We start from the raw sequence: 22,009 nt of genomic DNA on the forward strand, positions 1-22,009 counted from the left end.
TCCAAAATGCTACTGTATGTGCGACGCGACGCGCTACGACTGGCTGCACTTGCCTCCGGTTACTTGAATAAAAACTAAGAAACAAACTTTCATTGTCACCTCCTCGTGGTGTTTGTCGGGTAACGCTAAGAACTGTGAAAAATAATTTTTACTTGTACGAAGCAGGGGTAATTAGCTACTCATATAACTACTACTTTTAAGATGGAGGCAGACTATTCTGAAACCCATATAGTTCTGATCACTCAAAGTTTCGATTCCTGTGCTAACTAAACTGTTACTCTGAAGAATTGATAGTGTTTATAAATTGAACAGACTTTAATTTTTATTTATCAGTATTATTCTCACAAACATGAGAATAATGAATAATGTGGAGGAGGGGCGGAGGGAGCAGAGACCCCCACTGAGTTCGACTAGTTTTTTATAACTTTCATTTATGATAATATTATTATGTTATTTGTTTCCAAACAATGTTCGACTATAATAAATCCCATTATTAATTTACATGATGAAAATAACTGTATTTTTGAATTAGTGAAATCGTAGAAAAAGCAATTTTTCTTCGCGACCTCTATTTAGATGAATCTTTGCCTTTCATCCGAAGGTTTCTCTGTTTAAATCCCAGACGTTAAATTTTTTTAATCTAAAAATTTCCTTTTTTAATTTTTTTTCCTAGCTGTTTGGTGTCAGGAAGGGCATTCGGTCATAAAAATGGTACTAAAACTCTTCTGTTTAAAAAAAGAAAAATCTACATATGACAAAAATTAGATTGAAAAAACTATTCTCATTCTTTTTATTTTTGATTTAGCTCCAAAAATACTAAGACGATTTCCAAAAATTAAAACCTTTTTTCTGTTTATAGATATCTAAAACTAACAGAATTCATAGTAATTTTTTAATTACAAAGCGATATTAATTTTTCGCTCAGTTGCAAAACGAGTGATCATAAAATGTGAAATGAATTAATCTTTTATTTGTAATTTTGAAAAAGTTTTTGTGGGTCTCCTGTACTGTATATAACACGCACATATTTCATTTTATCATCAGTCTATTTCATTTGATTAATTTTTTTTTTATTCATGTTAATTTGCAGTAATGTATTTATTTGATAAAATAAACAGGATTTTAACTATTATTTCGTTTATAACTCCTACTTTTAAGATGGAGGCAGACTATTCTGAAACCCATATAGTTCTGATCACTCAAAGTTTCGATTCCTATGCTAACTAAACTGTTACTCTGAAGAATTGATAGTGTTTATAAATTGAACAGACTTTAATTTTTATTTATCAGTATTATTCTCACAAACATGAGAATAATGAATAATGTGGAGGAGGGGCGGAGGGAGCAAAAAACATAGTTAAAAATACTAAACATTTAAAACAAATCATAAATTTTGTTACATCTGCTGTTGCCGTCCATGTGAAACCTACAAATGAGCGCACTCAGTAACTAGATTTGATATCGCTATCTAGCAGAAAAACGCAGAACTAAAATGTAGAACAAAATGAAATGAGTAACTATTGAAGTGAAGGCTATAAAAATATATGTAGCATAAAGTGTAACGTACACAATTTTTAAAAGGAAATGTGATTCTTTTATAAAATCTTTTGCGTTCAGTTCTGGTTCTATTTCATTTAATAAAATTTGTTTAAAATCAAAGGGTAAAATAGTTGTAATCACGTTTGATAGAAAATTGTATATCGATAGAACACATTACTTCCAACATTTTAATACCAACGTAGTAAAGCCAATTGTTATTTTGTTTTAATATTTATACCCAAATATTTCTCAAATTTAAAACAATGTTCGTGTATTATTCGATTTCAATAATTATTAAATTTGTTCACATAAAGAATAAAGTATATATTATTTAAAAAAATAAATTTGGAAACAAAAAGACAAAGGGATAAGTAATAAAAAAATCTTGTTGGTACTCTATAAGGAAGGAGTTGATCCCGTTGTCATGGCAACATAAGGAGCTTTCAAACGTAAACAGAAGTAGTGTGCGTGTCATTTTGTGTAAATTTGATTCGTTCCTAATATTATTAGTTCTAAAATTATATATATGCCTTTATATAGATTAGAATCGCCATTTTTATAACAGGAATAATGTCCAACCGACGTCCGGTCATAAAGAAGTTTGTTTTATTTTTTTTTAGAGAATTTGTAAAGTGTTTTACTTTTATTTCACGATGTTTATAACTACAACAAAAAATTACATTTTATTTTGCTTCTGGAAGTAAAATAATTTCTAATGTTTAAAAAAGGTGCCAGTGCATCTGGCTATGATTCTGATGGAGAAGTCATCTAATGGGAAGTTACCACAATGGTTAGAGGATTTGTCACTGTATGTATAATGAATTTTATTTTATTTAATAATTATTATGTTAAAATGATTCTGTGTATTTTACTGTATTCGAAGTATTTTATTATTAAATTCGCATTAGAATATCATTAATAATTTTAGCGATTAGTATGTAACTTAATTATTAACGGTTAATTTTGGGGTTGTGATATAAAGGAATGCTTAATAAATATTTTTTTTTTTTTGTTAATTAAAATACTAATCTATGTCTTCCATATTGACATTATATAAAATTATATTAAATATAAGCTGTGACAGTATAAGTAAGACTAAAATTATGTTCAATATTTTCATCTGGTTTGTAGATTGCAATAATTTTTTACCCATAAGCCCTGTTAGTTCTTTGTAACAAACATTCTTTTCCTGCTCATTTTAACTCATTCACTCATTACTTTAAGTAACAACAAGTGGTCCTTGTAATAAAATAATTTTCTTAGAAAGTAATTGAAAGAGTGAATGTTCATTAATTATTTTGAAATGTATAATATTCATTTGTAATAAAAATCTCAAGAAAAAATCTGAAATTATAGAACACATTGAACAAATAAAATGGGGTGGTAATTGATAAGTTGGTATTTCTTCATCACTTCCCCTCTAGCTAATATTCAGAGTTTGTTCTAAGAAAAAATAATTAATTTTCATATTTAAATTAAAAATAAGTTAGATTAAATAAAAATATTTTGACAATGAATATGCCCTACCAGGCTGTAGTCGAACATGCATTCGTTGTCTTCACTTCTTAACTAAATTACATAGCTAGTACAAGTTAATAAATAAATTCAAAATATAAAATAACATAGGGAATAACTCCTTGTATTGTGCTTCTTGACTGATTTGCACCAACCTACATCTATCTAAGCAGATTGTTTTTTAACCAGTAGGTACCTGTACTCTTTATCAGAAATTTATTTTGATCATGACTAGATCCTCCTAAACAAAGATGTTAATGCACCTTCAACATTAATAACAATGTTTGAATATAAAAAAAGCCACCCAGTCCAGCAATTTATTTTGTGCTGCAATGCCTTGTCATTAATAAGAGACCAATTTTCTCCTGATCTTGAAAATCCTGTATGTTCAGGCTCTAGCTCCTTTCAAGAATAGGACAATAAAAATGAAATGGCTTGATTGACTCATTATACTGCAGACATAAGATTCTTAACTATTAGATTGTACCTCTTTAAATAATGGGTAAAATTTGCTGGTTGGAAGAACTTGAGCTCCCATCTGTCATACTTGAATTTAAAAATTATACCATACCTTTGTCAATGACTTCATTCAGCAACCTTTCTGTGTATGAAGAGTTCCTTTCATGTTGCTGTGCTCTAAAGTATAGGCTTGAATCTTCATTTTTAGGACACTGAAAGCAGTGGAATAAAATCTAGAATGGCATTGGCATCAATTACTGCACATCTCTTCTGGTTCTGGGGTTTATTCCTTACTGAGAATCATTCATAAACGAGACCAAATATATGAGACAAAATACAAACATCACATAGACTTGTACCTAGGTTACGGTTGCCTGTATGTCATAAATGACATAGAAATAGCAGTAGAAAAAGAATAAAGTGCTCAGTTTGTTTTAATATTAAAAAAAAGAAAAAAAGTTGTGAATGCAATGTGTATTATTATTATGTACAAAAGATATTTACATAACAGATGAACACAAACAGATTTAGACAAAAACAGTCATACTATCATTTATAATTTTCACTCAATTTGGGATCCATCATTATTAGAAAATAGGTTAAAATATTTTGTTTAAAATGTTTATCTTACTTTATTTTCTATATCATCACAATTCAGAAATTCAGAATTGTCTGCTGTTTTTCATCGATTTCTTATTCTTCATGTTTCATTTTCATAAAGCACTGAGTTGTCATAAACATTCTTTTTTTGTAAAATATTTATAAGTATTCTACAGAAAATATATCAAAATTAGTGATACATTTTGTTATATATTCTGACACTCCCTCTGTACTGTATTCTTTGTAAAAGTAATAGTTGATCTACATTGTCAGCTCACAAAAAGTATTTTGTTTTATTATCTGAATGATAACCAATAAATTATAATTTGGAGTTTAAGAAATAGAATTTTATTTGCTGTGTCATATTAATTCAGTCATCATCATTGTCAACTTTTTATTATATTTTGTCAAATCTTTATGGTAATTTTAGATAATTTAAAATTTCAGAATGATCACACATTTATACAGCTATATATAGAATACAGCCCCCTGTTGGAGCTTCACCTGCGCTATATGGTTACTTGAGTTTCTTCCTGTAGTGGTCAATCTTTTTATTTTATGTTTATTAGTCAAGTAACTGGAGGTAGGTGCAGCCAGTCACACATACAGTAACAGTGGCAGTAGCTGTATTGGTTGAATCACTGAGCCCATATACCTTTGCACACCTTAAAAAAATCGGAATTAATAAATCCAAAAATGGTTTTTAAATATCTATCTGAAAAGCATTTGCAAGCCCAAATCTACTAAATATTTCATTTACTATAGTTAGGATTGAGAAATTTATAATCATTGTTCAACAATTTTTTTTACCTTTCTTCATCCCCTTTCTAGGTGGAATTTCAAAAGTCTAGAAACTGGTTTGTTGATATGAAGAATACTCTTACCAAAAATCACATTGATTTCTTCATTTGTTATTGAGAAATTAAAAAAATAGCAGGGTTTCAAAAAAAAATTCATAAATCAAGTTGAACCCTTGAAACTGAATGAAACTCAAAAAATCTAGAGATCAGTAATCAATCACTTCAAATCCAGCTCACTCACTAATAGTCACTCACAGTTCACAATTCATTATTCGTGCTTCAATCAGCAAATCTCCACTACTACATTATATATTTAGAGATTTTTTGAGATGAAATATATCCCAAAAACCTTCTCAATTATGCCAAAAACATGGGTAAAAATTTTTTTGGGATAGATGGGTAGTTTTTTGTTTATCTCAAACAAACAAAAACCTTCTTCTTAATTTAATAGTATAGATTTATGCTTGTGTTATTAAATTTTTAACGATAGGTTTTATTTCATACTTTGTATTATTTGTTCAGAAATGCCATTTGGAATCTAAATAGTTTAATTTTTACTTTACAGACTGTTAAGACAGAGAAAGAATTATTACTGTCAATAAATAATAACCTAACCTATTTCTCTTTGAAAATTAGTAAAACTTTCTGTTATATAATTCTTCTGTGTTTATATTAACATTTATTTAGCTTTATAACTCAGGCCCCTGAAAATTTTCGAGTTATACTGTATATTTTACGATTTGATTCTATCAAATTTTTATAAAAATTTGAGGTTAAAAAGATATTTAATCAGTGATATTTTTTTAAGTAGTAGTTAATCTTAAAAAAAATTTTACATGCGTTTGTATTTGATTATTAAAGAACCAACACTTTAAAAACAAAATATTTATTTTTTTTTAGCTGTTGACTTTTTTTTTCTAAAGCATCACAATGAAAATAGTTCTTGGTGTTTGTCATATGAGAAGGGTATTAATTTCTTATCAAATAACTTAAAATATTGTAATTTTAAATGTATTAAAGAAAGATCATAGGGCTAAAAGTCACCACTGCCAGTCAACGTTATATCAGAATAAATAATGCAAAAGCTGTGGTTGAAAAAAAATTGAGAAACCCAGATTCAACTCCCATTTAATTAAATGATAAACTAAATCACTAAAATTATATCTTTTTCATATTAAGCAAGACACATATGTGTATATTTATCACTGTCACCTGGTGGACCATGTGACTACTTGGTCCACTATTGATCACTGCCATGTGTTACATGTCAATCATATCCTAAGTATAATCATATCATTTTCAGTTCTATATTATTTTACGTGTATGCGAACTGGTATTAAAATATCTTTTTTGAAATATTGTATAAAAATACTCATTTATCTACAACTGATTTTTTATACTTAGAAAAGAATTTTTTTTTACATTTTATTTTAAAATTGTTTTTCTCTTTAAAACCTTTTCAAAAATGGTTATAAATAAAAAATATTTTAATTTAAAAATGTCAATGTGTGTACTTTAACCAAACATAATCTGTGCTTACTAACCTCTTCTAATAATTCTTCTTTTTTTCTGTTTAGCCTCTGGAACCACCACAAGGTATTATTTAAGAACATGAATGATAATGATATGTGTGAATGTAAATGACATATGGTCTTGTACAGTCCCAGATCGACCTCATCTAATTAACATTAAATGTATACAATATGCATATTTAATGTTCATTAAATCAGGTTAGCGAGCAAAGCGAGCGTAGGTTATGTTTGGTTAGGTTGGTTATGCTAACCCACTGGATTGGTCTAGTAAATTGTAAAAATCAAAACTGAGATCTTAATCCACGTTTAAACTACTCGCATTCATTGTCCTGAACGGGTACCTATACTACCAGTATTTTTTTATTTCAATATTACTAATACGCTGTTTGTAGATTCATAATGCCAGTACAGACTATTAAAATATTTTTTTTACGAAGGAAGATTAAAATAATTGTTTTTACAATAAGATAGGTGTATTCTTTTCTAGCCGATCAACGCGTTCATTATCCTCATGGTCGTGAGAATATTAAATATTTTTCAAATATTCATTAAAGAAAAAAGGATTAGTCATTTTACTTCATTATATTTCTGTTGCCATTGTGACAAATATATATAATAAAAAAATGAATCCGTTTCTTAATAAATATCTTTAATTGACAAATTCATCCCCAAGGGAGCTAAGGATCTACGGCTTAAAATCTTCCCTGAGTAATTTACCCTGAAAATTTGAAAGCAATCAGTCGGTTGGTTCTCGCGTGATACAGACAAACTTTGTTATTTATATACCAAACCCACCGGGTTGGTCTATATGCGGTGAACGCATCTTCCCAGATCAGCTGATTTGGAAATTGAGAGTTCCAGCATTCAAGTCCTAGTAAAGACAGTTACTTTTATATGGATTTGAATACTAGATCGTGGATACCAATGTTCTTTGGTAGTTGGGTTTCAATTAACTACACATCTTTGGAATGGTCGAACTGAGACTGTACAAGACTACACTTCATTTACACTCATACATATCATCCTCATCCTCTGAGTAATACCTGAACAGTAATTCCCGAAGGCTAAACAGGAAAAGAAAGAAAGATTGATTATGGTGTGATAACAAACAAGTATCTTAAATGTTTCTATTTAAAATCTAACAATAGGTATAAAAATAATTAAAAGGATTTTATAAGTATGTAGGTTTTGATAAAAAATTGCGATAACTATTTTTGTCACCTATAGAATTGCGCAGTTTATGCTAAAAAAATAAGTCATTTGTTATGTTATTTTTAAAAAAAAAAAATTCCTTGCCCTAAAATCTCCAATAAAATGTCGAATTCCATTAAAAAAAATTACACCTGAATATATTTGAACATTATGAATTGTAATATAATATTACGTATAAAAACACTACAATAATTTATTAAATTATAAAGGTCACTTTAATAAACATAATTTTACTACCTAATAAAACCTAAATACCTGTCGTCTACATTAAGCTAACCGTAACTATAACTGAAAGCACAATGTAACACTTCAGCACTTATATGACCAACAAAGATCATGAGAATAATTTACATCATTTAAAAAGTCTATTAATCATAAATTTGGTTTAATTAGTTATTTTAAAAAGTAATTAAGTTTCATTTAAGCTAGCCTTATTCAAATATAACACAATATTTCATTTTTCTTATTTTTTTTATTACAACAGAAATTCTCCTCGAGCAAGACCACAGTCTTGGGAACCACAACAGTTAAATGGCAATGGAAGGAATATAAAAGAAACACGACGAGCTATCACAACACCTGGTAGATTAGATTTATCACCAGTTAAAAAAGCATTTCTTGGATTACAATTTGATAATGATGACAATGATGTTATTACTAGAGTTTCTGCCAGAAGAGAAGGTAATTAAATAATAATATATAATGTAATAATGTGCTTACGCATGCGCATGTGTACGTATAGGATATATATATATATATATATATATACAATGTGTCCCATGAAGAGGTATAGGCTTTTGATTTGGTATCACTACCCCATTCCCCCACTGATTCTATTGAATCTTTACAGACTTTTTAACAAAGATTCCTAAAAATGTTCTGTGAAAATTTCAATCATTTAGGATTTATAGAAACAAAATGGCTGCTTTCAAATAAAAACATCAATTCAGGTAAATCTTAATTTTTATTCATTACATAATAGGTGGTAAAAATGATTAAAAACAAATGAATTACGAAATGGAAATAACTCTTAAAATTATGAGAAAGCTTTGTATGAATTAATAAAAAAAATACTTTACTCAGACTGAAATTCATCAACAGCAACACATTGGTAACATTGTTTAATAAATCCTGTGTATGCATTCGTAAAGAAATTTATTGTAATTGGTATAATTTCTTCTTCAATGACCTTCCTCAACTGTTCATTAGTGTTGAGGCTATGGAAGTACACATGCTCCTTTAAATAATTCCACAAGAAAACATCAGACCGTAAGGTCAGGCGACCTCAATGGCCAGTCCAAAATTCACTTCACAACCAATCCAATGATCGTGAAAGTGAGTATTCAGTAGCAATTTAGCTGGGTTTGCAAAATGAGGTGTAGCTCCATCTTTCTGAAAAAAAAGCATATCTAATTTCTGAAACAGTAAAATGAGGCATTATGTGTTGACTTAATATTTCTAGGTGTTTGTTTGCAGTCATTGTATTATCTGATATGTTGTAGGATAATACACCATTAACTCACAGTAGCAGCTGCTCAGACAGTAATGCCTTTTGATTTAAGCTGCTTCTGCTCAAGAATATGATGGTTTTCGGTGTTGCAATAATCACAGTTCTGACTGCTTATCATAACATTAAAGTAGAAAGTTGATTCATCTGGGAATACCTTCATGCCAGTCTGGATCAACTTCATGATGCTCAGTAATAAATGAACAAACCTCAAATTTCCTATTTGGTTCATATTCAAAAATTTTATGAACCAGGTGGCTTTTAAAAAATTTACTTATACCTTTTTGCTATTCTTTGGACATTGATTTTGGCACATTAGTAAGTATCTAAAGCGACATTTCTCACTGAATTATGTTTACCTGGAGATCGCGGTAATGAAGCACACACCTTTTCTTCTTTTCCTTCATCAGTAGATTGGCTGGATTTTATAACTACACTGACAGTTTCCAACAACAAACACTTTCACTTAGAAATTGACATGTTTGTTGGTGGATGAACATCAGGAAATTCAGCTCTAAAATATTGTATGGACTCTGCTAAATTGTGAAATGCAATGGTCCATGCACAATATTTAACTTTTTGTTCAGTTGTAATTCCCATTTTAAATTTTTACCCAGGAAGCAAGATTATGACTAATTATTGACTTCTTTTATTCAATTTCAACAGCTGTTTAACAATACATCATCTGTTTTTAATCATTTTTACCAGTTTTGTAGTGAATAAAAAATGTGGTTTATCTGAAGTTTGTTTTTATCTAAAAGCTACCATTTTGTTTCTATAAATCCTAGAAGGTTGAAACTTTCACAAATCATTTTTAGAATCTTTGTTAATAGGTCTGTAAAGTTTCAATACAATTGGTTGGGGAATGGGTGATTGATACCAAATCAAATGCATATACCTATTTGTGGGACACTCTGTATACATATATAAATTCCATAGTTGTATATCAAAATGCCAAGCCTACACAGATTGTAGGTAGTATTCAGCTATCAAATGACTCTATCACTTAGTTCACCATGAGGCTGTTTGTGATAGTGATATTATTGTTACTCAGACACATAACTATTAAAAAAAACTGGGATAGATGTAGCAAAGCAAAACATATTAAATGACCCCTCTCTGTTGTTGAACAGGATGTTATTTACACTACTTAACTCAGTAGTAAAAATGTGTATATGATATACACATACATAAATGACATAATTATGTACTTATAATTTGAAAATCTGTTAACATTTCTTACTATAGGGCTAATTTTAAAAATTAAGTTTAAACTTAATAAAAGAAAATAATGAAACTATTTTAATATGTAGTATGTAATAATTTAATTACATTCATAATATTTCATAGTAATACATGCATAAGTTATATCAATATCCAATTTTTGAGATCAAAACAGGGCTGTGCCAAGGTGATGGGCTCTTGCCACTTATTGGGGCTCAAAAAATGTTCCCAAAAGTAAAAATAGGCCGAAAAATCAAACCAAACTATCTTTGTTTCTCTGATGACTTGGCACTACTAGCAAATGACAATGACGAAGCTGAATTCCAGATATTAGAACTTCAAAACATTACAAATAAAGTTGGCCTCAAAATATCATTTGAAAAGAAAGAAATTATGTCCCAAAAACCCAACACGATTAAAAGAAGTAAACATAAACAGTAATAAAATCAAAATAGTAAGCCAATTTAAATACCTCGGAGAAATAATAACAAAAAACCTCAATTCAAATAAGAAGAAACAAAATAGCTAACACTCAAAAATTAACCTGTTACACTTACAATAAAAAAATTCTGATCAATAGATGCAAAAATTAAGACACTATAACACAGTTATAAAACAAGAAGCTTCTTATGCAGCAGAAACACTCTTCCACCTGAACGAACAATCAAAGACAGACAGACTCCAGAAAATCAAAAGAAGAATTGGAAGAACCTGCATCAGTAAAAAGTACCATAAAGATGGACAGTGGTGGATGTGCCCAACAAAGTCATGTACAAAGGGTTAGAACCCATCACTGATAGCATGCGTAAGAGGAGATGGATTCTTTGGACATATCATGAGGATGAAAAATTCAAGACTTCTGAAACGGCTAGTACAGTAATCTTGACTCAAAATTAATCTTGACACCAACACAGGATGCAAATTAAAGAAATAAGAGAGAATCTGAAGCAAATTGGCCTTACACTAAAAGACACCACAGATAAAAATAAACAAGAAAATAAAGAACAAAAGCATATTTCACACTCACAAGAAAAAACTCATAACATGAACATTTTTAGAAAGGACACAAAGATTAGAAGATATAAAAAAAAGTACTGGGAGGACCATAAGGCTTAAACATTCCCATCAAAAAGACTTGGGTAATGAAGAGACTGACTAAAATGGTCATAAAATATAATAATAATAATAATAATAATAATAATAATAAATATCCAATTAAAATTATCTTATTTTACAATTAATAAAACAATAAATTTAATATTTCTGTAAGATAATTAAATAAATAAATATTTTATTCAGATGAGAACATATTTAATTTTTTTAAATCATGTCAGAAAGTAGTAGATATGATCTGGTACTATACACATAAGAAAAGGAACTGCTGTTTCTTAAAAAGGGAATAATACAAAGGAATCCATGCTAAAACCTTGACTAGACATCAATTATTCTCTAAAAAATGTCTAAAAAAATTAATCTTTATAATCTTGATTATTATTGAATGTAATTTAGTTACACATGAGAGGCAAACTTATTATAGTATATTTTTATTAACAGTTATCAGTTTTAAACAGATATTTCATATAATAATTATTGAACAAAAAAATCTGTTATTTCAAAAAAAATCTTTGTTTTAATTTATCTGACTAGAAGTTAAAAATCAGTAAACTCAAACTTAACTTGAATTTTTGTAATTAAACAAAGAACAGTACATAAATATTTAATTAGTTTTTAATGTAGTTATCTTCATCTGAATAGCCAGTTAGATAACTTCAATCAAAAATAAGCAAATGCTAAATCATATGTATTATTTTTAATTTTAGGGTCGGCTAGATTTGGTAGAAGAGCTGTTAATAAAAGTGCCACCTCGATAAACAAACAACAAGGATCAGGAAACTCATCAAACTGTCAAAACGACCAACTTTTATCACCAGAACCGTTTCAAGATGATCAGTTATTATATTCCTTACTTTCTCCAGTATCACCAAATAAAGTAACATCACCTTTATCGCCATCTCCATCATCAAGACATGATATACAATATAATAATACAACTATTAATTCTGCCTTGCCTCCTAATGAAAAATCACTTGAAGAATCGTGGAATTCTTTAACTTTTTTTAATAGAAAACATAGAGGAAGATTATCACGGAAACTAGGAGGTATTGTTTACATAATTCTATTTCCTTTATTAAATAAAGCTTATTCACATATACATGTTTACTAAATTCTCTATGTATATTTAACTTAAAAATTTCTGAACTCTGCATAATTGTTTTGATAAACCATAATTTTTTTGTGGAACAAATCCATTTTTATTTAATAATTATTAAAAAAATTAATATAATCATCAATTCATAAAAAAATTTATCTTTATTTTACCAGTTTTATAAATTATAAAGAAAAATATCTGATACTTATTCATATCTAGTTTGTGTTAGATGTAGAAGTATGTATATATTATCAGTAATAGATAAAATTAAAATATCACTAATTATTTTTTTTTTAATTCTCTCACATTAGTTAGTGCTTTCGCAGTGTGCACTGCTTCAGATACGTTAAAAAAACTATTAAAAAATATAAAATTTAAAAAAAATGATGTGTTACTCCTTCTATCTTTTATTTTACTGAAATTAATGTATTACTGTTAAATTATATTTTATATTCTATTAAAATAAAAACCACCTAGTATAGAATATTGAGATAAGACATATCTCACCTTAATTTTACCATGAAAGTACTTCACAGGATCCTGCATTCCCAATTATGACTGAAGTAACTAAATTATTTCAATCATGACTGAAGATGTGGGATCCTGAGAAAATACTTTCATGATAAAATTACAGTAAGATATGTCTTATCTCAGTATTATGTAGTAATTGGTTTTGATTTAATAAAAATTTTTATATGTATGATATTTTGTTGATGTATCAAAAGATAATTCAATCATTTTCATTATTGTTGTTTGCTCCATTATATTCTGCCATCTTATTGATCTCTATAATTTGTGGATTTACTTTGACTGTACTGACATTCAGTCTTATTTTGATAATAAATTTCAGTTTGTATTTTTGAAGACATATTAGTTCCATTTAGAAATTCTGATTATATATTCTTTATTTATTGTTTTTATTTTGATTTCTATTGTGATATTGTTATTGTTTTTATTGTGAGTTTCATAATATACATACTGTGTTTTTGTATTTGTTTTAAAACCTTTTGAAGTTTTGAAAATAAATAAAAATAATAAACAATTTGAGTCATCTAAAATAAAAGGGCTCTTATACTGAAGGTTCCATTATAAAACATTATTAAAATGTCAGTTTTTTAAATGATACTTCAATTCTGTATTATTTTCTCAACTTACATGATATAAATTATGTAGTAAAATTATAAAACTGTATAAGTTGACATTTTTATTGTGGATTTCACAAGTTAAATTTCATAATTCAACCTAAAAACCATATTAATCTCTAACAACCAGATAATTTTTTATATATTTTTTTCTTTTCTATTATGAAGGATGGCTGAAATGTAATGCTCAAGTTTACATGTAACTTGTGAATGAAACGAGTTAATCAAATTACACAAATGTGGCATAAAAATAGATTTTATTACTACAAAATCATTTATTTATTTTTCTACATAGTCACCATTTACAGCTATACATTTCTCTCAACAGTGGACCAGTTTTCTCATTCCATCAATGAAGAATGCTGTTGATCTTTCCTTGAACCATGATATTTTCTTTCACTGTGACTTTCAATTCATCATTAGTAGTGAAATGAATACCCTCAATATCCCTCTTTAATTTTGGAAAGAAATGAGAATCGCAGGGTGCCAAATCTGGTGAATATGGAGGTGTGAAGTAAGTTAAAATTTTAATTTCACAAGACCCTTGGCAGTTGCAGCTAAGCATTATCATGTAGCAGAAATATTTGCTCCATAAATTGTAAAACAACACACACATCTCCTGAGGTGTTTTAAAGGCACTGAAAGGAGTTGTTTCCACTCTTTACTTCTCAGTCACAGAAACTGGTCGATCACTGCGAGGTTTATCCTCAATTATTGCTTTACTAGCTTCTGAAGCAGAAAATGAGAGTGCATGGGTCAATGAGTTTTGGAATATTGGCAGTAGGGAAATGAAACTACAAGATAGCAGCACCTATCACTTTGTGTAGTTCTGTTGTTATATTGTTATATTCCAGTGTGCAAAATATTTCAGCCACTCCGAGTAGTACTTATAGAAATAATTATGGGAATTCTTCTTTTTGGTTTTCTGTTCTGCAATAGAGCCTTGCTGTAACCTGTAGCTCCTTCATTTCTTTCATGCTCCTTTTTGCGTGGTGACAAAGGTGTTTTCTTCTTTCAGTGAAATATCAGATTCTTCCTTTTTTCTCTTCTTGAACATCCTCCTATTGAGATCTCAGCTGGTTTTCTCTGTTATAAGAAAGTCTGGGACATATACTAAAATAATAAATGTATGTACTGTTGTAAAATGTGCATGCATACACTGCGTAAAATGAAAAAGAGATAAGTCTAAAAAATTTAAAAAAAACAAAAAAACATTTATTCACTTAGCTGTAATTTTTTCAGAAAACTCAACTTCTGTTATCAATGATTTACCAAGTGTTTCAAAACAAGATTTTTTACCAACATCAACAGCTGCTACTACCACAACAGCAGCAACAACAGTGGCAACAACAACAACTATCCCAATTCAGATTGATTTTATTATACCAGAACTTCCAAAAGGTAAAGATTTTGTAATTGACATTATCTCTACCTGGGGAGATCGACATTATGTTGGTTTAAATGGTATTGAAATATTTGCCATTACAGGAGAACTTGTACAAGTTGATCAGGTATGTAAAATAAAAGCTTTATTGTAAATTTTGTATTTAAATGTTAATTATTATATTAAGATATATCGATTTCATCTTTATGGGTTATCTTTTATTAATCAATTTTAGATAATGAATTTAGGAAACGACTTTAGAAATCAGTTTTAGAGAGTGTTTCTAAAGGTTTTGGTAATATTTCAGTAGGTGATAGTGGGCGCCAAATTTTTACCTCATTTTAATCAAAGAACAGAAAGACAGTTTTAGTTACACATATGGTCGTACATTGATTCCCTACCTTTCCACTTGGTAGTGCCATTAGCAAAGACGATGACTTCTGAAGAGAAAGCTTTCTATGTTTTACAGTTTGTTAAATCTGAATCTATAGTTACAGTTCTTATGTTCTGTAGAACGTTTAATTATGATTCTTCAAGTCACATTTTGTTGAGTGAACATTTGTTGATAGCATAATCTGTTTGAAATAACTGAATGTCTGTGTAAAGGGAGGAGTACAGAACGACTGAGGTTATCTAAAGAGAATGTTGAATGCCTCATTGAATCTTTCTGGCATAGTCCCAAAAAATCTATTGGGAAGGCCAGCTAGAGGAACCAGCAATGCTGCTGATGACTGCGTGGAATGTTTCAAGGAAATGCCTACATATTCATTCTTTGTTTATCTCTGTTAGAAGATTTGAATCCTGCCAACTTTACCAACAAAATGTTGCAGCATGAAGATGATTTTCTTGATCATAACATTTCATCGTAGAAAAGTTATCACAAAATCTCTGTCTGGGGATCAGAAAATCCCCATGAACTGTTACAATGCAAAAGAGACTTCCTAAAATTAAATGTTTTCTGTGTGATATCCCGATGGCAGTTTTACAGAATATTCTTTTTCACTCAAAGTAATAGGAGTTGCTTTTAAGGATATGCTTGTACATGACTGTATGCTCACTTGCAAGATGAACTAAAGAATTTTATTTGGCAATAAGATGGTGAGTCTTCTGACTGGCATAACTCTGTATGGAATTAGTTGCATGATGTTTTCCCTGATTGCTGAATGGTTGGCTTGGACTCAATGTCAAAACTTGTTTGCGGTGGTTTCCAAGGTCACTGAATCTGACTTCGTACAAGTTTTTCCTTTAGGGTTTTATATAAAGAATATTTTATTTATATTTTTGCTACCTGCTGAACTACCTGATTTGAGGAACAGAATTGAAGCAATTGTTGCTTCCATTACTCCAGACATGCTCGCTACAGTATGGGAGAAACTCTCCTATCGGTTGGATGTGTGCCGAATGATGAAAGGTCCTGTCACATTGAACACTTGTAGAAAATACATGTAAGAGGTTGCACTTTCATTTTATTTGTGATTAATTAATGCAAGCCAGAATTAAGAGATCTTAAATTAGTATTAAAACCCTGATATTCTTTTTTGTATACTGTATAATGAAAATTCTGAAATGACTAAATTAATTATATCTCACTTCTGATGGACTTAAAATTTCAGTGTTGTTTAACTTAAATAGAACTACAACTATACTGAATTTCAAGTTCCTATGATGTCCTACAAAAATTTGGAATTTTAAAAGTATAGTAAATACTTCATTTCCTTGTCTGATTAAGTATTTAATGCCTCATATGTAGAAATTTTAAATCGGATTTCTTTAATATTTAATCAGTCAAGAGATATTTTATTAAAATGTAGGCCAAGATTTATACATACATATGTGTATTCCTTCCAGGTTTTTCAGTTAAAGAAAGCTATGAAATGTCAAGATTTGCAAAAATCTTGTGTCCAAAATTTTGACTGATCAACATGCTTCACCTTATAACTATAGTTGCTGCAGCTGCTATATATTTACTTCCAGGAAAGTAAAAGAAAAAACAATAGACAAATTAAGTCCTCCTAAAAATCCTAATCAGTTAAAAAACTGATTATGATCAAATATTCAATCAAACCCAAATTTTCGTGGATTTTTTGGATTAATAGCAAATATATTTAAAATATTTAATAATGATTATTCGTACTGCATTTTTACTTCATACCAGTTCTTGAGTAGCCAGGATGTGTTGTCACTTTTTTTTTGTAGCATCTGTAATTGTATTTTGAGGTTAGCATGAGCCAGTTTTTTTATAGTAACTTATTATTCATTTGTTTTTCATAGAATCAGTAAAACTAATTTTAATTAATAAGCAATGATTTCATTTTTTATTTGAATTCATCTTTTGATTACACTGATAGACAAAAAAAAAAAATTTTATGTTTCTCTAAGTGTGGTACAATTTCTTGAATTGCAAATTGTATAATAACCCACTGGGTTGGTCTAGTGGTGAACTCAAATCAGCTGATTTTGAAGTTAAGACTTCTAAGATTCAATTCCTGGTAAAGGCAGTTACTTTTATACAGATTTGAATACTAGATCATAGATACCGGTGTTCTAAACAAACATCCCAGGAATGGTTGACCTGAGACTCTACAAGATTCATAGACTCTTCATCTATATTTGTACATACCATACTCTGAAATAATACCTTACGGAGGTTCTAGAGGCTAAACAGAAAAATAATGAATAGGTTACAACATCATCACACCAGATTAAAAGAGGGTAACCAAATAAATTTTGGTTATTGTCAAAAATAAGTTGCAAGAAATAAACATACTATAAAATAAATTACACTAATCCACAGAAAAAATATTTTTTAATATTTCTCTAAGTGTGATACCATTTCTTGAATTACTTTTTTGTGTACATTACATATTTGTAAATACAATTTTTCTATTACCCTTAGTTTTAAATAAATTAGGGGATCAAAAAAATTAAGGGAAATATAGTTAAAATTTGTAATATGTATAATTTTGCATGGCCATACCTGTGTTAGAATGATTTTGCTGATGCTTTTCTTTTATAAATAGCCTTGGGTACCTCCCGAATTAATGTCCAACAGTAATCGGCTAGCAAGTTAGTATTCCATTTCCCTTTATAGCGGCTTTCCATCACTGAAATGTCTTAGTGGAAATGTTCACCATGTTTGTTACTTACATCTCCAAGGTTGTCTGGGAAAAAATCCAGATGTGAGTGGAGGAAATGTATTTTCAAAGACATATTACATCCCATAGCTCTGTATGAAGTAAGAAGTTGATTAACAATATTGTGGTAATTGTTGGTTTTTTGTTTGCTGAGAAAAATTTTGCAAACGTCTTTAAATGAAGCCCAACCTGCACTTTCTACTTATTTAACATTGTGTTAAATACATCATCATTGACCAACTCTCTTATTTGAGGACCAACAGATATTTCTTCTTTAATTTTTCCTTCACTTACATTTGGAAATTTCTGCCTGATGTACAAAAATCTGGAACTATCCTTCTTCATTGCTTTTACAAAATTTTTCATTAGTCCCAGCTTGGTATGGAGAGAGAGTAGAAGTATTTGTTTGTGTTTAACTAAACGCTCATGAATAATATTTTTCCCACATTTGGAGTTAAGTTTTCCTGTTTTTTCCACTCTTTGGTAACATATGTTTATCCCTAGCTTGGCTGCCCCACTCACAAAGAAAACACATGTACATAGTATAGCCTAACTGCATGCCTAACAAAATCTATAGCTTTCAAATCACCACGTATGTTCCAATTATGTTTTTCATAATTTATTTTTTCAAGAAAGTCTTTCATCACATAATATATCTCTTTCACGTTAATATCATAAGTGATTGGTATTGAAGGATATTTGTTACCATTGTGTAGTAGAACCACTTTTAAACTATACTAGTTCGAATCTGTGAAAAGGCACCAGCCCTCAGATTTATGAACTTGTCCTAAGTGCAACATAAGCTTATTAATATTTGTGCAATAAATCAAATTATTTTCATCAATAAAATACTGAGAAAGTTCTTTTTGTTGGCTTTGAAAGCCCAAAATTTTTGTATTTTTTGAAGTAAATTTCAACCTTGCAGTCTTAATCCTAACAGTTCAGCTTGAGTTTTTGATAAATTTAAATCCCTATGGATTTTAATCCATTTAATTCACCTTGTGATATAAGATGTGGCTTATTGGAAGATAATTCAAAATCAAAATCATTGTCTTCTTCAGTACCGCCTGATTCTTCATCGCTGCTTTTAAAACATACATTCACAGGTGGCTCAGGAACTGGAAAAATTTCACTGTGAGGTACAGGTCTCATTGCAGATTGCAGTAAAGGATATTTTACAGTATGTTTAGATTTTTTAGAAATTCCAGACACATTTGTTAAACAAAAGTAACAATTGGTTATATGATCCTTTGATTCACAACAAACCATAGATACACCAAATGGCAAAGCTCTCTGTGTACCTTTCAGCCATCCTCTTAAATATACAGAATAATTAGAGCATATTATATGAAGAGCCCATGTCTTATCCTGATCACCAATTTTACACTGAAGTACAAATGATGTGCTTTTTTAATTAAAGGTGTAATGTTTTTTCTATTTGATTTTACAGTAAATTCACCACATACATAACAAAAGGCATCCACATCATTTACACAATTTCGAGGCATTATGACACTGCACTGTTAACAAACTTAAGAAAGCAATAAGACTGAAAAAAATTAATTCATTCTTAAATCCAGTGCTTAATACAAACAACACAGCTGTGTTTTCAGCTACATGTTTTGACCTGCACAGACATGATTAATCTTGTCCATGAAGGCTCACTCTTCAATATTAGGTATGATGTCATAATATGTGACTATGATATGATTTAATTCTTTGTCTATTGTTGTTTATTTACAGCTTACAAATTATGTTAACAAAGTTAAACAATAAAAAATGACATAACAAAATACAATATAAGAGCTTAAAATGCTAACTATACGTTGAAAAATGAAAAAAAATCCTTTAATTAAAATTTAAAGATTTTTCAAAAATGGTGGATGATAGAAAGACTCTCAGATCAGATTCGTTTTCAGCATCAAAAGACAGATTAAAATCATGTATCGCATGTTAGGAAACAAAAATTATGTTCATCAGTGTATTAAAGTGGATATCCATTTTTCTTACTAAAATATAGGTAAAAAGCATTTAACTTAAGGATTTCTGAATTTAATTAAGATTACAACAATAATTTATTTTTATTTTTCATTTTACAGATTACCGCTGATCCTGCAGACATAAATGTATTACCAGAATACAATAAAGATCCAAGAATTGTAACAAATTTACTTGATAGAGTTAATCGTACAAGAGATGATATGCATCTATGGTTAACACCATTCACAGAAGGAAAACATCATTATTTACATATTAACTTTAAACGAATTGAAACAATTGCTATGATTAGAATATGGGTTGGTATTAATTTGTTTCATTATTTATAATTTTAAATTTTGTTACTCTTTTTGTATTTTTCCTCTGGATCCCATTCCAGTGTTATAATAAAACTAACTTTTAAATTATTTCTGCTCCATTTTTTAAAAAAATACAAAGTTTAATGTTTATAACAATAATTTTATATTTATAAAAAATGTTTGTGTAAAAACGAAAATTCTTTTCTTTTTTTGTTTAAAAAGTTTGGAAGTGAAAAATTTCATTTCAATTCTCTCCAAGGAAAAAACCAACCTCTTTTACTCTGTTGTTTAAAAAACTGTAATTATAAATATATAATATAAAATTTATCTTATACACTAACGATTAAATTTCAATAATTGTAAATTAAAAAAAAAAAAAAAAAACAAATATTTTTACCGACATAGATTCCTTTAATTTATTTTTTTAAATTGATTTGCCAAAATTTTTAATATTTGCTTAGTTTTTGTTTTGTTTATCTATGAAACTCATTTGATTGCTAGGAATGCATTCTTGCTTGTTACTATTAAATTTTTAACGTATGTTTTTATGTAAAATGAATGTGCTTTATTATTGTTATAGGATTTTTTCTTATTTGATAATTAAAAATTATAATTCAATAAAGTATTTTACTGAAATATTACTTAGAAGCAAAAATGTATATATATAGAAAATTAAAAAAAAAGTACTATGAGTAATAAAAAAATTCCAATGAAATGAAATCATAGGAGTTATTCATATTTATGTTGCTATAGTATGTTCTGGTCAGTTCTTAAACACACATGCAGTTTTTAACTTAACTCTAGTGTTTGGTTGTAGGAGAGTATTGACAGCCTATAGCACACAATTACACAAAGTCATAGATTATATTTTCTTTTATGAGCATAGCACATACTGGAATGTAAGGCACTTTAAGGTTGCAACATATGTATTGTTCTCCATAGCTAGGTAAGTAGATATGTTCAATCCAGTTTGAGTGTAGTAGGTTATTAATCAACTATTATATATTTATATTTAGAGTATGAGTTGTATTATATTAATTTTCTTCAACAAATTATTCTAATTTTCAGAATTATAACAAATCCAGAATTCATTCATATCGTGGTGTGAAAGACATTAACATCAAACTGGATGGAGTGTTGATATTTCAAGGAGAAATTGCAAGAGCTTGTGGAGGTATTCTTGGTAGTACTGATGCTTTTGGAGATGTTAGTATTGTATGGGTATTTTTATTCTTAATTTCTCATAATTAGAACCAAAAAAAATACTGTAATAAATCTTTGATGCAGATCAATGTATTTCTCACAAACATTGCGAAGAACTAAACAGTAAATGATAAAAGATCAGGCTATAAAACTTTTCTCAACCATTAAAATAAATAGCCATAACCAGATAACATTAACCATTTTTTAATCATAATAAGATAAATGGTTAGTGCAGGCCAATTAAGAGATAAA

At 28.9% G+C, this 22,009-nt stretch overlaps 1 protein-coding gene across 1 annotated transcript in view; it reads left to right on the forward strand.

The window, feature by feature from the left end:
• The first annotated feature begins 3,552 nt into the window (after positions 1-3,552).
• LOC142330453 (katanin-interacting protein-like) overlaps positions 3,553-22,009 on the forward strand; it is a 51,018-nt gene continuing 32,561 nt past the window's right edge. Inside the window, exons 1-6 of the mRNA XM_075375694.1 lie at positions 3,553-3,695; positions 8,142-8,338; positions 12,209-12,547; positions 15,030-15,250; positions 20,357-20,554; positions 21,623-21,760. Of these exons, the coding sequence (XP_075231809.1) occupies positions 3,553-3,695; positions 8,142-8,338; positions 12,209-12,547; positions 15,030-15,250; positions 20,357-20,554; positions 21,623-21,760 (1,236 nt within the window). The remainder of the gene's footprint in view (positions 3,696-8,141; positions 8,339-12,208; positions 12,548-15,029; positions 15,251-20,356; positions 20,555-21,622; positions 21,761-22,009) is intronic.

The sequence above is a fragment of the Lycorma delicatula genome, chromosome 9 (genome assembly GCF_047948215.1).
Source record: "Lycorma delicatula isolate Av1 chromosome 9, ASM4794821v1, whole genome shotgun sequence".
Classification (NCBI taxonomy): domain Eukaryota; kingdom Metazoa; phylum Arthropoda; class Insecta; order Hemiptera; family Fulgoridae; genus Lycorma; species Lycorma delicatula.